The sequence below is a fragment of the Lissotriton vulgaris genome, chromosome 1_1, assembly GCF_964263255.1.
Source record: "Lissotriton vulgaris chromosome 1_1, aLisVul1.2, whole genome shotgun sequence".
In the NCBI taxonomy this organism is placed as follows: domain Eukaryota; kingdom Metazoa; phylum Chordata; class Amphibia; order Caudata; family Salamandridae; genus Lissotriton; species Lissotriton vulgaris.
Genome location: NC_141685.1, coordinates 2,043,038,327 through 2,043,052,683, shown reverse-complemented (window position 1 = coordinate 2,043,052,683; position 14,357 = coordinate 2,043,038,327). Strand labels below are relative to the sequence as shown.

Sequence of the window (14,357 nt, the reverse complement as noted above, 5' to 3'; positions counted from 1 at the left end):
GCTTTACCCGCGCACTCTTCCATTCATTGGGAAAGACCGCCGCCTCCAATGAGATGTTATATATCTTAACAAGAGCATCTGCCAAGACCGTGCTGAGAGTTGCCATAATGGCTAGAGGCGCCGGATCTAATGGCGAACCTGATTTTACACAGCTTAATAGGAGCTCTACTTGCTCTCTGGTTACCTTGGTAAAGGTGTCCAGCCCATAGGGCACGGCCGGTTCTTGTGGTCGGTTTTCAGGTAGATATTCCTCCTCTGGGTCGTCTAATATCAATCCAAAGGACAGGTAAATCAGATCGATTTTGCTGGTAAAATACCTGGCTAAATCTTCACACCGATCCTGAGTGGGGGAGGGGCTTCCTTACCAGCCTTGGGGTTAGTAAATTCCTTCAGGATCCTATAAAGTTCCCTGGAAGAATTATCTGCCTCCGCTATGCGGACCCCAGTTATGTCCTTCTTGCTGTATTACAGCTGTTTAGGTAGGCTCTGTGAGATGTCCGGTATGCTAATTTATTATATATCTCCTTAGTTTTCCTCCACTTCCTCTCTATGGCCCTACATAGAGATTTTTCCTTTCTAAGGGTGTCTGAATACCAAGGAGCGGGGGCTGCCCTCTCCTGTGTTGTGGCTCTTTTCAAAGGGGATATGATGTCTAAGGCTCCCTGAATTGCTCCAACTAGTCTCTCCCATGCAGAATTAGGATCTACGTCCTCGTCCAGTGAGGGGGCAATAAACGCCCGATCAAAGGCTAGGGGAGTTACTTTTGCCCCTGGTCGTCGCTCGTTTTTCTGGCTATAAGTCCGTGTTGCTAGGTAGGAAGATGGTAATGAAAATCGTAAGGCCATGTGGTCAGACCAGTCAAGAAGTTGGGGAGGTTCAACCGCTAGATCGCCCACGTTGGAGAAAATGGCAACTAGCATATGGCCTGCCCTGTGAGTGGAGTTGTTAACCCTTAACGATAGCTCTAAGGATTCCATTGAGGTAATAAGGCTGGCTGCGTCTGAATTGGAGGAGCCTTCAGAACATAAGGCACCAGTCTATCCAGAAGTGCAGTCAGGAATTCCTTATTGCTGCCTCCAGGGGATGATATACTAACGCCCCTGTCCATATGATGACCTGGGACTGTTCCACTCTAAATATTAGGAGCTCCATATTCGCAGAGGACACCCTGCCTAATGTCCTAATGTAATAAGGGTGACGCATGGCAATGGCCAGTCCCCCACCCCGTTTGTCGGGCCCTGTCCAATCTAGTGACCGCCTATTCATCAGGAAATGCTATTGCCAATGTTGGCGTTGTACAGCATATTGCGCTTTTTAGGAGGTGCCTGGCTCCTGTGAAGTTTGTAGATATATTGTAGGGTTCGCCCCTTCATGTGTTTCATTTTATGCTTCATTTTCTTTTTACTTTGTCTTAAATTACAAGTAGGCTAGCCTTTAAGAGGGAGCCTTTAAGGTTAAGAGCATTAACTGGACTCTGTTTTGTATTTTTATTTTACACCACCTATCTTCTACTGGGTGTGTTACATCACAGTTGAAGACACACCCGCATGCCAAAAGGAAGCTTGCCATCACCAAAGATGCTTGTATTAGCCAGCATAGCAAGAACTCTATCCAATTCCTTTAGGAACTTAACATATGTAGGAAGCTCAAGACATTCTGCATGCAGATAAATCTCATGAATTTGGATAAGCTGAGATTGTAAACAATATAACATAACATACTACTATATCCACACAGAGGGAATGGGTGCCTGAGGTTATTTCTCCTGACCTGTTTAAGGCTAACAGTGCTCAATAAATTAATTTATGACATCCGATGCATAAGCTGGATCCATTTCATGTTTTCTTCTTTACACAAGCTTGCTGGTCAAAAGCACACAGACCAGGTATTGTATTTTTAATGGAACATGGATATGAGACACTTCTGGAACCGATTTAGCCATTGCAATCCAAGCAGGGTATTCCATACTCTGAAAAGACTGGCTAAATAAGGTGAAAGGGCAGATTAATGGTGGTTTTTAAGGACACAATTTAAGGCTCTATATTCAATTTGGAGTCATTCGACTACAAAGCTATCCTGTTTTCTTTTGAAGTAAATGCATTAAGTTCCCTCTAAAGAGTTCTGTTATATAGTCATCCAGGCCCTAGAAATCATTTTAATACAATCACTAAGATACCTGCTAGTACCTTTAATTCAATTTGACTATTCAAAGATACTTTAACTGTCACTTTTCTAGGACTTTGAATAAATAAATGATTGCACTCACTGAAACGCTAAATGCACTTGACTTCTCTCCGCTTGATGATTTCCCCACTCACAGTGCGGGACACATGCTGCAAGCTATGTATATAAACCATTGTCTTTTAAAGCAAAGTACTCCCCTGCCATTAATTAGTCAGACCATGTTGGCATAGCCTTTATTTTTACACACCATACCAAACAAGGCTAGGGTTCTTTCTTCACGCACTTGTGGTAGGATGAAACAAAGGAATTTTCCTTCACCATTGGAAGAGAACTTGTCCGTAATACAGGGTATCATGGTATTTGCTGCTGCTGCTGACTTTAATAAATGGATTACTATGGTTCTCGATAATATCGGGCGATCTCATCATGTGAGGCAGAAAAGCCCTTGTCTTCCTACCCCTTGGTTGTCTAGCAATCTGAGAACCCACACACAGAACTGTCAAAGGATAGGATAGAGATTGAGGGAAAAACTACTTGGCTGATGATAAAACCGTTTATAGAGCAGCTATGTGTGAATACAAACCAGTGATTTGTAAGGAAGAATCAGGATATTTTACCTAAAAAAGGTTTTAAAAATTAGGTTTAGGATTTATTTGCAGGGATTACGAAGTTACCCTTTCCTAGCAGTATGTCTACCAACCACCAGTCCCAATTTATAAGTAATCAGTTGGCAAACTGTTTCCAAAGTAAAAGGGAGGATATTTATTGAGATTTCCCTCTTGATACCGTGTCTGATCCAATGCAGATTTGAGATGGAAGTGATTTGGAAACTTTGAAGAGAAATGCGGGGTGCAGCTGTCCCCGCACCGAATGGGAAGTAATACATAACGTTGGTTGTGCGATGATCTGATTCGCAACAGAGAATCCAGTCCCAATTAGCCCATGGTCGGGTTCCCCGTACCTGCCTGGAAATGAAGCACAAAATCTTGTTCGCAATGATACGAGTCGCACAAGACAATCTAGTTACAATCAAACCACAGTCGGGTTCGCCATACCTCCCGGGAATGAGGCACAATGTCTGGTACATGATGATACGAGTACGACCATTCACTCCAGTTACAATCAACCCACAGTAAGGTTTGCTGTACCTCCCTGGAATGAGGCACAATGTCAAGTGCACAATGATGCGGGTACCACTGGACAGTCGGTCCCACACACCGACTGTGCAAGTTCAGTAGTACCGCACGAGCGAGAATGAGGCACTACTACTGATGCGCACACACAGGCGTATAATGGTAGGCTTTAGACATGTTTGGTAGGCTGGGCCCTTTCCCTGTAGTGATCTGAAGGCTACACAGAGCATCTTATAAATAGCGCTCTTCCTCAATGGGAGCCAGTGTAGCTGGTGCAGCAGTGGGGCTGATGGAGTTCTTGCCGGTTTGTTGAGGGCAAGCCGGGCCGCAGTATTCTGCACTACCTGAAGTCGAGATAAAAGATTTTCCCTTGCTCCTACCAGCAACGAGTTTCCATAGTCCAGCCGACTCACCAGGAGTGACTGGATGAGGGTCTTGCTTGCTGACAGAGGGAAAAACAGGAAGACCTTCCTAAGCATTCTCATGGTGTCGAAACAGGCACCTGAGACTGTCTTGACCTGTTCCTCCATGGATAGTTTGTTATCTATCTTGATGCCCAAATTCTTCGCACAGCTCCTGGGTGTGGGGGCATCGCCCAGTTAAGTGGGCCACCATTCTGAGTACCAGATTTCCTCTGCCTTCCCAAACATCAGTATTTCGGTTTTAGATGAGTTGAGCTGTAAAACGTTCCTCCCCATCCAGGTCGCAATGCTGGACATGCAGCTTCTGAACCTTGATTGGGTGGAGATGACATCCTCCCCAATCGGGACGATTAGCTGCATATCGTCCGCATATGACATAGTTTGAAAACCATGGCCCTTGATGATCTCGGCCAGTGGGGTTACATATACATTAAACAGGGTCGGACTGAGCACAGATCCCTGTGGTACGCTCTTATCTACCTTGGCAATTTGTGATACAAACGTATCTAGCTGGATACTCTGGGTACCATTTGAATCCACTTGAGGGCCCTTCCCTGCACCCCAACCCCCCTCAGTCTGCCTAGCAGCGTCTTATGTGAGATGGTGTCAAATGCTGCTGACAGGTCGTGGAGGACTAGGATTACTGGGGTCCCGCTATCCAGGGACATCCTTATGGTATCCGTCACCTCCAACAGTGCAGCCTCAGTGCTATGGGATGCAAGAAATCCAGACTGGGAGGGGTCCAAAAGGTTGTGCTGTTCCAAGTAATTGGAAAGCTGGTGGTTCACCAGAGTTCCCAAGACCTTCGAGCAGCAGGGGAGAAGAGAGATTGGCCTATAGTTCTGTAGGGCATTCGGGTCTGCTGACACCTTTTTCAGGAGTGGCTTTACCCGCGCACTCTTCCATTCATTTGGAAAGACCGCCACCTCCAATGAGATGTTATATATCTTAACAAGAGCATCTGCCAAGACCGTGCTGAGAGTTGCCATAATGGCTAAAGGCGCCAGATCTAATGGCGAACCTGATTTTACACGGCTTAATAGGAGCTCTACTTGCTCTCTGGTTACCTTGGTAAAGGTGTCCAGCCCATAGGGCACGGCCGGTTCTTGTGGTCGGTTTTCAGGTAGATATTCCTCCTCTGGGTTGTCTAATATCGATCCAAAGGACAGCTAAATCAGATCGATTTTGCTGGTAAAATACCTGGCTAGATCTTCACACCGATCCTGAGTGGGGGAGGGGCTTCCTTACTAGCCTTGGGGTTAGTAAATTCCTTCAGGATCCTATAAAGTTCCCTGGAGGAATTATCCGCCTCCGCTATGCGGACCCCAGATAGGTCCTTCTTGCTGTATTACAGCTTTTTAGGTAGGCTCTGTGAGATGTCCGGTATGCTAATTTATTATATATCTCCTTAGTTTTCCTCCACCTCCTCTCTATGGCCCTACATAGAGATTTTTCCTTTCTAAGGGTGTCTGAATACCAAGGAGCGGGGGCTGCCCTCTCCTGTGTTGTGGCTCTTTTCAAAGGGGATATGATGTCTAAGGCTCCCTGAATTGCTCCAACTAGTCTCTCCCATGCAGAATTAGGATCTACGTCCTCGTCCAGTGAGGGGGCAATAAACGCCCGATCAAAGGCTAGGGGAGTTACTTTTGCCCCTGGTTGTCGCACGTTTTTCTGGCTATAAGTCCGTGTTGCTAGGTAGGAAGATGGTAATGAAAATCGTAAGGCCATGTGGTCAGACCAGTCAAGAAGTTGGGGAGGTTCAACCGCTAGATCGCCCACGTTGGAGAAAATGGCAACTAGCATATGGCCTGCCCTGTGAGTGGAGTTGGTAACCCTTAACGATAGCTCTAAGGATTCCATTGAGGTAATAAGGCTGGCTGCGTCTGAATTGGAGGAGCCTTCAGAACATGAGGCACCAGTCTATCCAGAAGTGCAGTCAGGAATTCCTTATTGCTGCCTCCAGGGGATGATATACTAACGCCCCTGTCCATATGATGACCTGGGACTGTTCACTCTAAATATTAGGAGCTCCATATTCGCAGAGGACACCCTGTCTAATGTCCTAATGTAATAAGGGTGACGTATGGCAATGGCCAGTCCCCCACCCCGTTTGTCGGGCCTGTCCAATCTAGTGACCGCTTATTCATCAGGGAATGCTATTGCCAATGTTGGCGTTGTACAGCATATTGCGGTTTTTAGGAGGTGCCTGGCTCCTGTGAAGTTTATAGATATATTGTAGGGTTCGCCCCTTCATGTGTTTCATTTTATGCTTCATTTTCTTTTTACTTTGTCTTAAATTACAAGTAGGCTAGCCTTTAAGAGGGAGCCTTTAAGGTTAAGAGCATTAACTGGACTCTGTTTTGTATTTTTATTTTACACCACCTATCTTCTACTGGGTGTGTTACATCACAGTTGAAGACACACCCCCTTGCCAAATGGAAGCTTGCCATCACCAAAGATGCTTGTATTAGCCAGCATAGCAAGAACTCTATCCAATTCCTTTAGGAACGTAACATATGTAGGAAGCTCAAGACATTCTGCATGCAGATAAATCTCATGAATTTGGATAAGCTGAGATTGTAAACAATATAACATAACATACTACTATATCCACACAGAGGGAATGGGTGCCTGAGGTTATTTCTCCTGACCTGTTTAAGGCTAACAGTGCTCAATACATCAATTCATGACATCCGGTGCATAAGCTGGATCCATTTCATGTTTTCTTCTTTACACAAGCTTGCTGGTCAAAAGCACACAGACCAGGTATTGTATTTTTAATGGAACATGGATACGAGACACTTCTGGAACCGATTTAGCCATTGCAATCCAAGCAGGGTATTCCATACTGTGAAAATACTGGCTAAATAGGTGAAAGGGCAGATTAATGGTGGTTTTTAAGGACACAATTTAAGGCTCTATATTCAATTTGGAATTATTCGACTGCAAAGCTATCCTGTTTTCTTTTGAAGTAAATGCATTAAGTTCCCTCTAAAGAGTTCTGTTATACAGTCTTCCAGGCCCTAGAAATCATTTTAATACAATCACTAAGATACCTGCTAGTACCTTAAATTCAATTTGACTATTCAAAGACACTTTAACTGTCACTTTTCTAGGACTTTGAATAAATAAATGATTGCACTCACTGAAACGCTAAATGCACTTGACTTCTCTCCGCTTGATGATTTCCCCACTCACAGTGCGGGACACATGCTGCAAGCTATGTATATTAACCATTGTCTTTTAAAGCAAAGTACTCCCCTGCCATTAACTTAGTCAGACCATGTTGGCATAGCCTTTATTTTTACACACCATACCAAACAAGGCTAGGGTTCTTTCTTCACGCACTTGTGGTAAGGTGAAACAAAGGAATTTTCCTGCACCATTGGAAGAGAACTTGTCCGTAATACAGGGTATCATGGTATTTGCTGCTGCTGCTGACTTTAATAAATGGATTACTATTTTTCTCGATAATATCGGGCGATCTCATCATGTGAGGCAGAAAAGCCCTTGTCTTCCTACCCCTTGGTTTTCTAGCAATCTGAGAACCCACAAACAGAACTGTCAAAGGATAGGATAGAGATTGAGGGAAAAACTACTTGGCTGATGATAAAACCCTTTATAGAGCAGCTATGTGTGACTACAAACCAGTGATTTGTAAGGAAGAATCAGGATATTTTACCTAAAAAAGGTTTTAAAAATTAGGTTTAGGATTTATTTGCAGGGATTACGAAGTTACCCTTTCCTAGCAGTATGTCTACTAACCACCAGTCCCAATTTATAAGTAATCAGTTGGCAAACTGTTTCCAAAGTAAAAGGGAGGATATTTATTGAGATTTCCCTCTTGATACCTTGTCTGATCCAATGTAGATTTGAGATGGAAGTGATTTGGAAACTTTGAAGAGAAATGAGGGGTGCAGCTGTCCCCGCACCGCATGGGAAGTGATACATAACGTCGGTTGTGCGATGATCTGATTCGCAACAGACAATCCAGTCCCAATTAGCCCATGGTCAGGTTCCCCGTACCTGCCTGGAAATGAAGCACAAAATCTTGTTCGCAATGATACGAGTCGCACAAGACAATCTAGTTACAATCAAACCACAGTCGGGTTCGCCATACCTCCCGTGAATGAGGCACAATGTCTGGTACATGATGATACGAGTACGACCATTCAATCCAGTTACAATCAACCCACAGTAAGGTTTGCTGTACCTCCCTGGAATGAGGCACAATGTCAAGTGCACAATGATGCGGGTACCACTGGACAGTCGGTCCACACACGCAGTCGCAAGTTCAGTAGTACCGCACGAGAGAGAATGGGGCACTACTACTGATGCGCACACACAGGCGTAAAATGGAAGGCTTTAGACATGTTTGAAAACACCATGAAGCTACTCCCGGCTGTAAGCTAAAACTGTAGTTTAAAAGTCATTCAGCAATTCCCCAATGTTGTCCCATGGAAAGAGCAGACCTCCTAGGTGGGGAAAACCCACATGGGGATTATTCACTACCTGGGCACGGCTTGCACATGCATACCTGCCCTGCCTTCCCCCTAGCACTTGCCCCACCCATCAAGGCTTACGCTAGGGGTGTCTTAGTGGTAGTGAAGAGCCCACTCAGCACTGGCTAATGGTTTAGAAATGCTAACCTGATCATAAGTGCAACTGCGCTCACACAGGTCTGTAATGGCAGGCTTGAGACAAGTTTAAAAGGCTATTCCTGTGGGTGCCATAATCAGGGCTGCGACCTACTAGTAGCCAGTGCAGTACCTACCCTGGGTATGTGGTATACCTCTTTACAAGGTACTCACATGTACTGCAGCTAAACCAATCAGGTAAGCACCACTTCCTACAATGTGTATGGAGGCCGCGTGTGCTTTCACACCGCATTACACTGGGAAAGTGCCCAGAGTCCTAAGGCTACAAAAAGAGAATCAGCAAAAACCAGGAGGAAAAAAGTGAAAAGTTTTAGGGAAATAACAAAAGAAGGGCCATGTACAACAAGGTTTTAGTACGGCATTGAAAATTGTGGCTAAGCTCCACAGTGCTGATGAAAGAGGCATAACAAGACATTGTGGGTCTGATCTACGATATATCCACACAGCATTTGCCTTTGGTTACCCCACTTCTGCTGTCCCCTTATTGGTTCGAACCCCACAACAGTTTGAGATCCTATCAGTTTTTACATTTGGCAAAAGTGATTTTACCTCATGTGAGTTGGGGGTAACCCAAAAATGCCCAATGATTTCTTCCCACATACAGACCTACTGTTGGATTCAGCCACACATGGATAGATAATGTCTGAGGCAAGTAGCAGGCTGCTCCTTTCGCTAAATGAAACATGAGGGAAGGGGCGACTTTTACCAAAGTGTTTGACAGAAAGGCAGAAACTAACCAATCTCTTCTCTGATGCTAGTGTTTTAAAATTGGCTGCACAACCTACTTTTTGTCTACAGCATGTCACTTCATTCTGGGACTGGACTCTGCTGGGGACTGAGTGGGCATTCTTTGCTGTTACAAGGGAACATACTCTGGCTGCTAAAACTATGATAAATAGTTGTTGAAAGATTGGCTAGCCATGCTGTTTCTAGTATACCTGATGTATTTTGGGAGAGTTCTCTTCACCTTCAGATACACTACTTGCTAGACTGCCGGCTGAGTCCTTCTCTTCTTTGGTGATATCTTCTCCTTCTATCTTCCTGATTTATGTCTGGTGTATTAGCAGCATTATAGTCATTCTGTGGTGGTGGATCTTGCTTGTTGTGAGTGGTGCTCCTTGTCTGGCCAGACGTGATTGCTTTGTAATCTTCCCTCAGGTCCAGAGGAAGACGTATCAGTCAGTACAAGTAACTCAAGTACGGGCTTTGCCTTGGTAATCATTAACCCACTTTCTCCAGCTGACCCACCTGCCTCCTAAACCTACAATATTCTTAATTTTGATCTACATGTTTAAACTATTTATGCTTATCAAAAATGATTCTGTGTCATGGCCTGGACATTACACAAGTCTGGAATAAAGGGGACTAAGATCTTCCACTACAAGAGTCATGGTGGTGAGAAAATTATACTGTATTGAACAATGTGCTGAAAATTACTGAGTACTTACGAAATCAAAATATTTTATCATTTATGTTAAATTCTTTCTATAAAACAATGCTATGGTGTTCTGCAGCAGGTTAATAAAAACAAGCATGTAGAGGTATAAATAGAATAAAAACGGCATTTTCAAACTGATACCTGGCTTGAATAAGACAACCTTTCCCAGACACGGTTGCATCTGCCGGCAGATCTATTGTCGTGAACAGAACATCAGGAACCTTCTGCTTTCGACAGCTATAACAGAACGTGAGATGTGCAGGGAATGGCATGTTGAGTTCATCATAAGGTATGTGACAAAACCCACAAGCCGGAGGCGAAGGTTCATCAAGTCTAAAACACGAGAATAAGAAACTGTTAGGAAATATGTAACTTATTTTTGTCATATTAAATTAAGGCCATTTGCAAGCAGAAATATTTGAACTTTCAACATACTTAGGCCTGTGAAATAAAAGCAGTTGCAGAAAATAACTATCATAGTGCCTAGAAGCGTAGGACTGCTACTTTGAACTTGTAGAAATACACAATGTGATGCAAAAATCGATATAAAGTCCCTGGGAAAACACAAAAACAATTTGCTCTCCTCTACTCTACTGTAGTCTATTTGACACAAGTCCCACTTTAAATGTGTGTTTGTCTCCTTCAAAAAGTGTACCTGTCAGTATGCAGTAACCAAGGGCGTAGCTTTAGGTGGGGTGTTTGAGGTGTTACACCCCCTAATAAATGCATTTTCCGGAAAATAGTTGTGTACAGGTGCTTTTTGTCGGGTATGGTAAGAAGTATGTTGGATTTTACAAGTAATTTTTACATACACAGATGTTTTGGAAGTCTTCAAAAATGTTAGTTATTTTATAAAATACTAGCTTACCCGTCGCGCATTGCTGCAAGCTCAGAAGAAAGGAAATTCAAGGAAACTCGTTATGATAACATTCAATTTACTTTGTGTCATTGTTATTGAAACTTATTCATTTTGATATGGAAAACATTTCTAAGTGTGGCTTGAGCAGTGCGTCCTCAAATGTCTTTCAATCTTTATTCTGGTTGCTCTCCTGTTTCTTTCAAGCGGGCTTGAGCAGTGCGTAATCGATCTGTTTCCAATCTTGATTCTTGTTGCTTGTTCGTTTGAGAAGAACAGGCTTGAGCACTGTGTACTCGATCGGCTTCCAATCTTGATTCTCGTTGCTCGTTCGTTTGAGAATTACGGGCTTGAGCTGTTTGTATTCGAACAGCTTCTAATCTTGCTTCCCGTTGCTCGTCTGTTTCTGAAGCTCGTAAGGCATTTTTGTTTCGTGCTTCTGATGTAGATTGACCTATCGATTTCCGTTTGAGGGGTATAACTGTCGACGACGCTCGCAAATTTGCTGTCTTTTTCAGTATTCGAAAGATTAATCAGAAGGTTTACCGGCGCATGAGCTGGCCGCATACAGTTGTCCACGTGAGAAGCACGGATTCTCCAAATCTAGTCCACACACTTGCAGCGATTGTCCTTGTGCTTTCTTGATGATCATTGCAAAAGCGAGTTGCACCGGAAACTGTAAACGTTCAGTATTGGTAAGATTATGAGGACCCTGGGTGACCGGGGGGGACAATATTTAACACATTTTAGTTTTTTTCACGGGGTGTACTCAACAAGTTTTAACAATTTTTGGGTGGGGGGGTGCCAGAAACCTTCGCGGGAGTGTACTCAACTTCCCAAAGTTTCATGCCGATCGGATGAATGGTGTAGTAATGCATAAAGGACAAACAGGCATCCTTTCGTTTTTATATATATAGATTGTATTTTCTCTCATTTACTACCTCTACGAATTCGCTTCTCCCTTTCCATGGCCCTTTTAACCCCTCTCAATGAGTCATGCTTCTAGTATGGTGTATCTATATGCATTATATGCCAGACGATTTTTGGTACCACCACCCCCAATCTTACTGACCAAGCAACGCCCCTGGCGGTAACACTTCATGCTTGCACATTGAATTCATTCTGCAAATCCACAAAACCAACTTTTCTGCATTCCAAACTTCTCTTTTCCAAAATATAAATTCAATCCTTAAACCTTCCTGGAAAATCCCTATCTAACAATTCACAAAGCAACACATTATATGGGGTTTGGGGACTACAATATACATCAAAATTTTGGAAACAGCTTTAAGGCTCTTTCCAACAGTCTCGGCGAAAACACTTTCCCCATTCCATGCACACTACTAAGTCGCAAAAAGAATCAAGCGCCTGGTGAATCAAAGGGGTTTTCCCATGCTGTATCTATGAGAAACTGTGTTAGTGCCAATGAGCATCAATTATTTAACTAGGTTTAAAGCAAACACTCTTTTGTTGTTGTTTCACTGATCTTAAAGCAGTAACCCCACTATTTTTAAAACACTAGACATAAATCGCGCATTTTTAATTGAAACTGAAAGGGTAAGGAGGGGAACAGTGTGTTGGGGTTAATAAAAAGTCGAGATGCGTTTATCATAATACAGGGGTCATGCGGATTCAGACAGGGGCACATCAAGCTATGTCCGTTTTCAATCAAACTACTCCAACGCAGACAAGCAAACAAGGCAATAACCTCGGGAACCTGACCAACCTACGCTATATGAAGCACGTGATCAGCTATTTGTAAAGCCCTATATCACTGCACAAAGATCTCAAAACATCATAGAAGTCGCACTGTTTTAGACACAGAGGATGGATGGCCAATGACAAGTGCCCAGGGCAGCCTCTACAGCAGACACCTTTCCTTATGAGGTTTTACCTCACTGGTCCTCGGCCCCATCACCTTTGAAGATGGAAATGACTGGACAGAAGCAGGGTCATAGGCATCAACACGTTGTGAGTCGTTACTGAAATTGGACCCTGAGTAAATATAGCCTGTTCTTGCAGGGACAACAAAAGAACAACAGAACAACAGAACATCAGAAAGTTCGGTTGTAAAATACTGGTGTTTCAAGCGCCACACCGAGCAACAAACTTATCCCATCGCTCAATGTAGATTTACTTTGTGAATGAGCACTTGCTCACAAGGATGACATCAACCACCTCGGTCAGGAAATCAGACACATTTACCTGCCGCCACCCAATCTATACTCATGGGGATGTAAGTCGTGGAACATTCAATTCAGGACCCTGACCTATTCCTCTAAAAAGCACATACTCCCAATGTGGAAGGCTGAACTAAGGTCAAATACTCAGGTTCAGGAGCACAGAGCACCACACTTTCCTGACAGTCTGAGCGACAAGAATGACTTGTGCCCAGTTAGACATGATATTCCTCAGAACTTGAGGCAGGAGAGGTAGCATCAAAAAGCGTACAAAGGCCCTCCTTCCATTTCAACAGCAATTCACCTATTAGCGAGTGCCTTGGTGGAAACACCAGCGTGCAGAGTTGCTGATACTGTGCGTTTTCAAGAGTGGCCAATAGTGCTTGCCAAGGCATACCCTGCTAATCGAAAAAGTCCTGTGACACCTCAGGATGAAGACACCACTTGTGATTCACCAGACAGTGCAGTGTTAGTTTGTCCATTCTGGCCTTCAGGGGTCATGCTAGGTGGCCAGGGATATGTTCCTCTGGTCCAGCTACCTCCACACGCATAGCGCTTCCTGCACAGGATCATGACCCCACTTCACTCTGCTTGTTGTAGTGCCACAACTATTGTGTTGTCATGAGGACCTACACTAGCCCACTTTTGATGAAAGGGAGGAAGGTTTTCAGGGCCAGGCAGATCACGGAAAGCACCTGAAGATTGAAATGGAGCTGGCTCACCACTAGAGACCAGTGGCCTCTGCTTCCCCGTGGGCCTGCAGTGAAGCACCTGTCACCACCATGAACTTTAGATGGGGAATGGAACGAAGAGTAGTCTAACAAATATAAATGAAGGAGGCCCCCTTAACTGTCAGTTCTGGGACAGGGGAGAATAGGTGAACAAGCAAAGACGTCCCACAGTTGACCCTGATTGGGGGGTATGATCTAGTAGGTGCCCAGACTTATGTTTTTACAAATACCAATCACACATTGTTGTACGCAAAACTTAATCGTAACTCTATTAGCTTGTAAGGCGACCAACACCTAGATACAAACAGTTCAGGAAATTTTTAATGCTCTTACTTTCCTTTAGTTTTATCAAGTTCTAAAAAGGACAGGACGTTTAGGTTTTAGCAACCTGTCCATCTTTAAACCGTTCTAGCAGAGTCAGAGCTTTCTCAAAAAAGTCTTGAACTATCAAAAAACACACAGGTCCATTAAGTATGGCTATACATCACTATACATCACTGGAGGAATCTGTAGCACCCACCCAGGCATGATGCCTTTTCACAATACTGGTGCCCAAATAAATGGCCCAGCACAGTCCGATGTGTAAAAAGATCTTGCCCATTTTGCTTTGTTTGGACAAGGAAGGCCCTGAATGTATATGGGATGGGCAGCAAGCTCTCACTGGTCATGTTCAAAAACGTCTGCTTATCAACCCAGGAGACGGACATCTTTCAGCGACCTTAGGATCAAGCTGGTGAAGAGAACGCTCTTGTGCC

The 14,357-nt window shown here is 43.9% G+C and overlaps 1 protein-coding gene across 6 annotated transcripts in view; it reads right to left on the bottom strand.

Moving 5' to 3' along the window:
- C2CD5 (C2 calcium dependent domain containing 5) overlaps positions 1–14,357 on the bottom strand; it is a 915,439-nt gene that overhangs the window by 456,976 nt on the left and 444,106 nt on the right. For all 6 annotated transcript variants that reach the window (XM_086920391.1, XM_086920370.1, XM_086920386.1 and 3 more), the window contains one exon: positions 9,977–10,168. In XM_086920391.1, the coding sequence (XP_086776517.1) occupies positions 9,977–10,168 (192 nt within the window). The remainder of the gene's footprint in view (positions 1–9,976; positions 10,169–14,357) is intronic.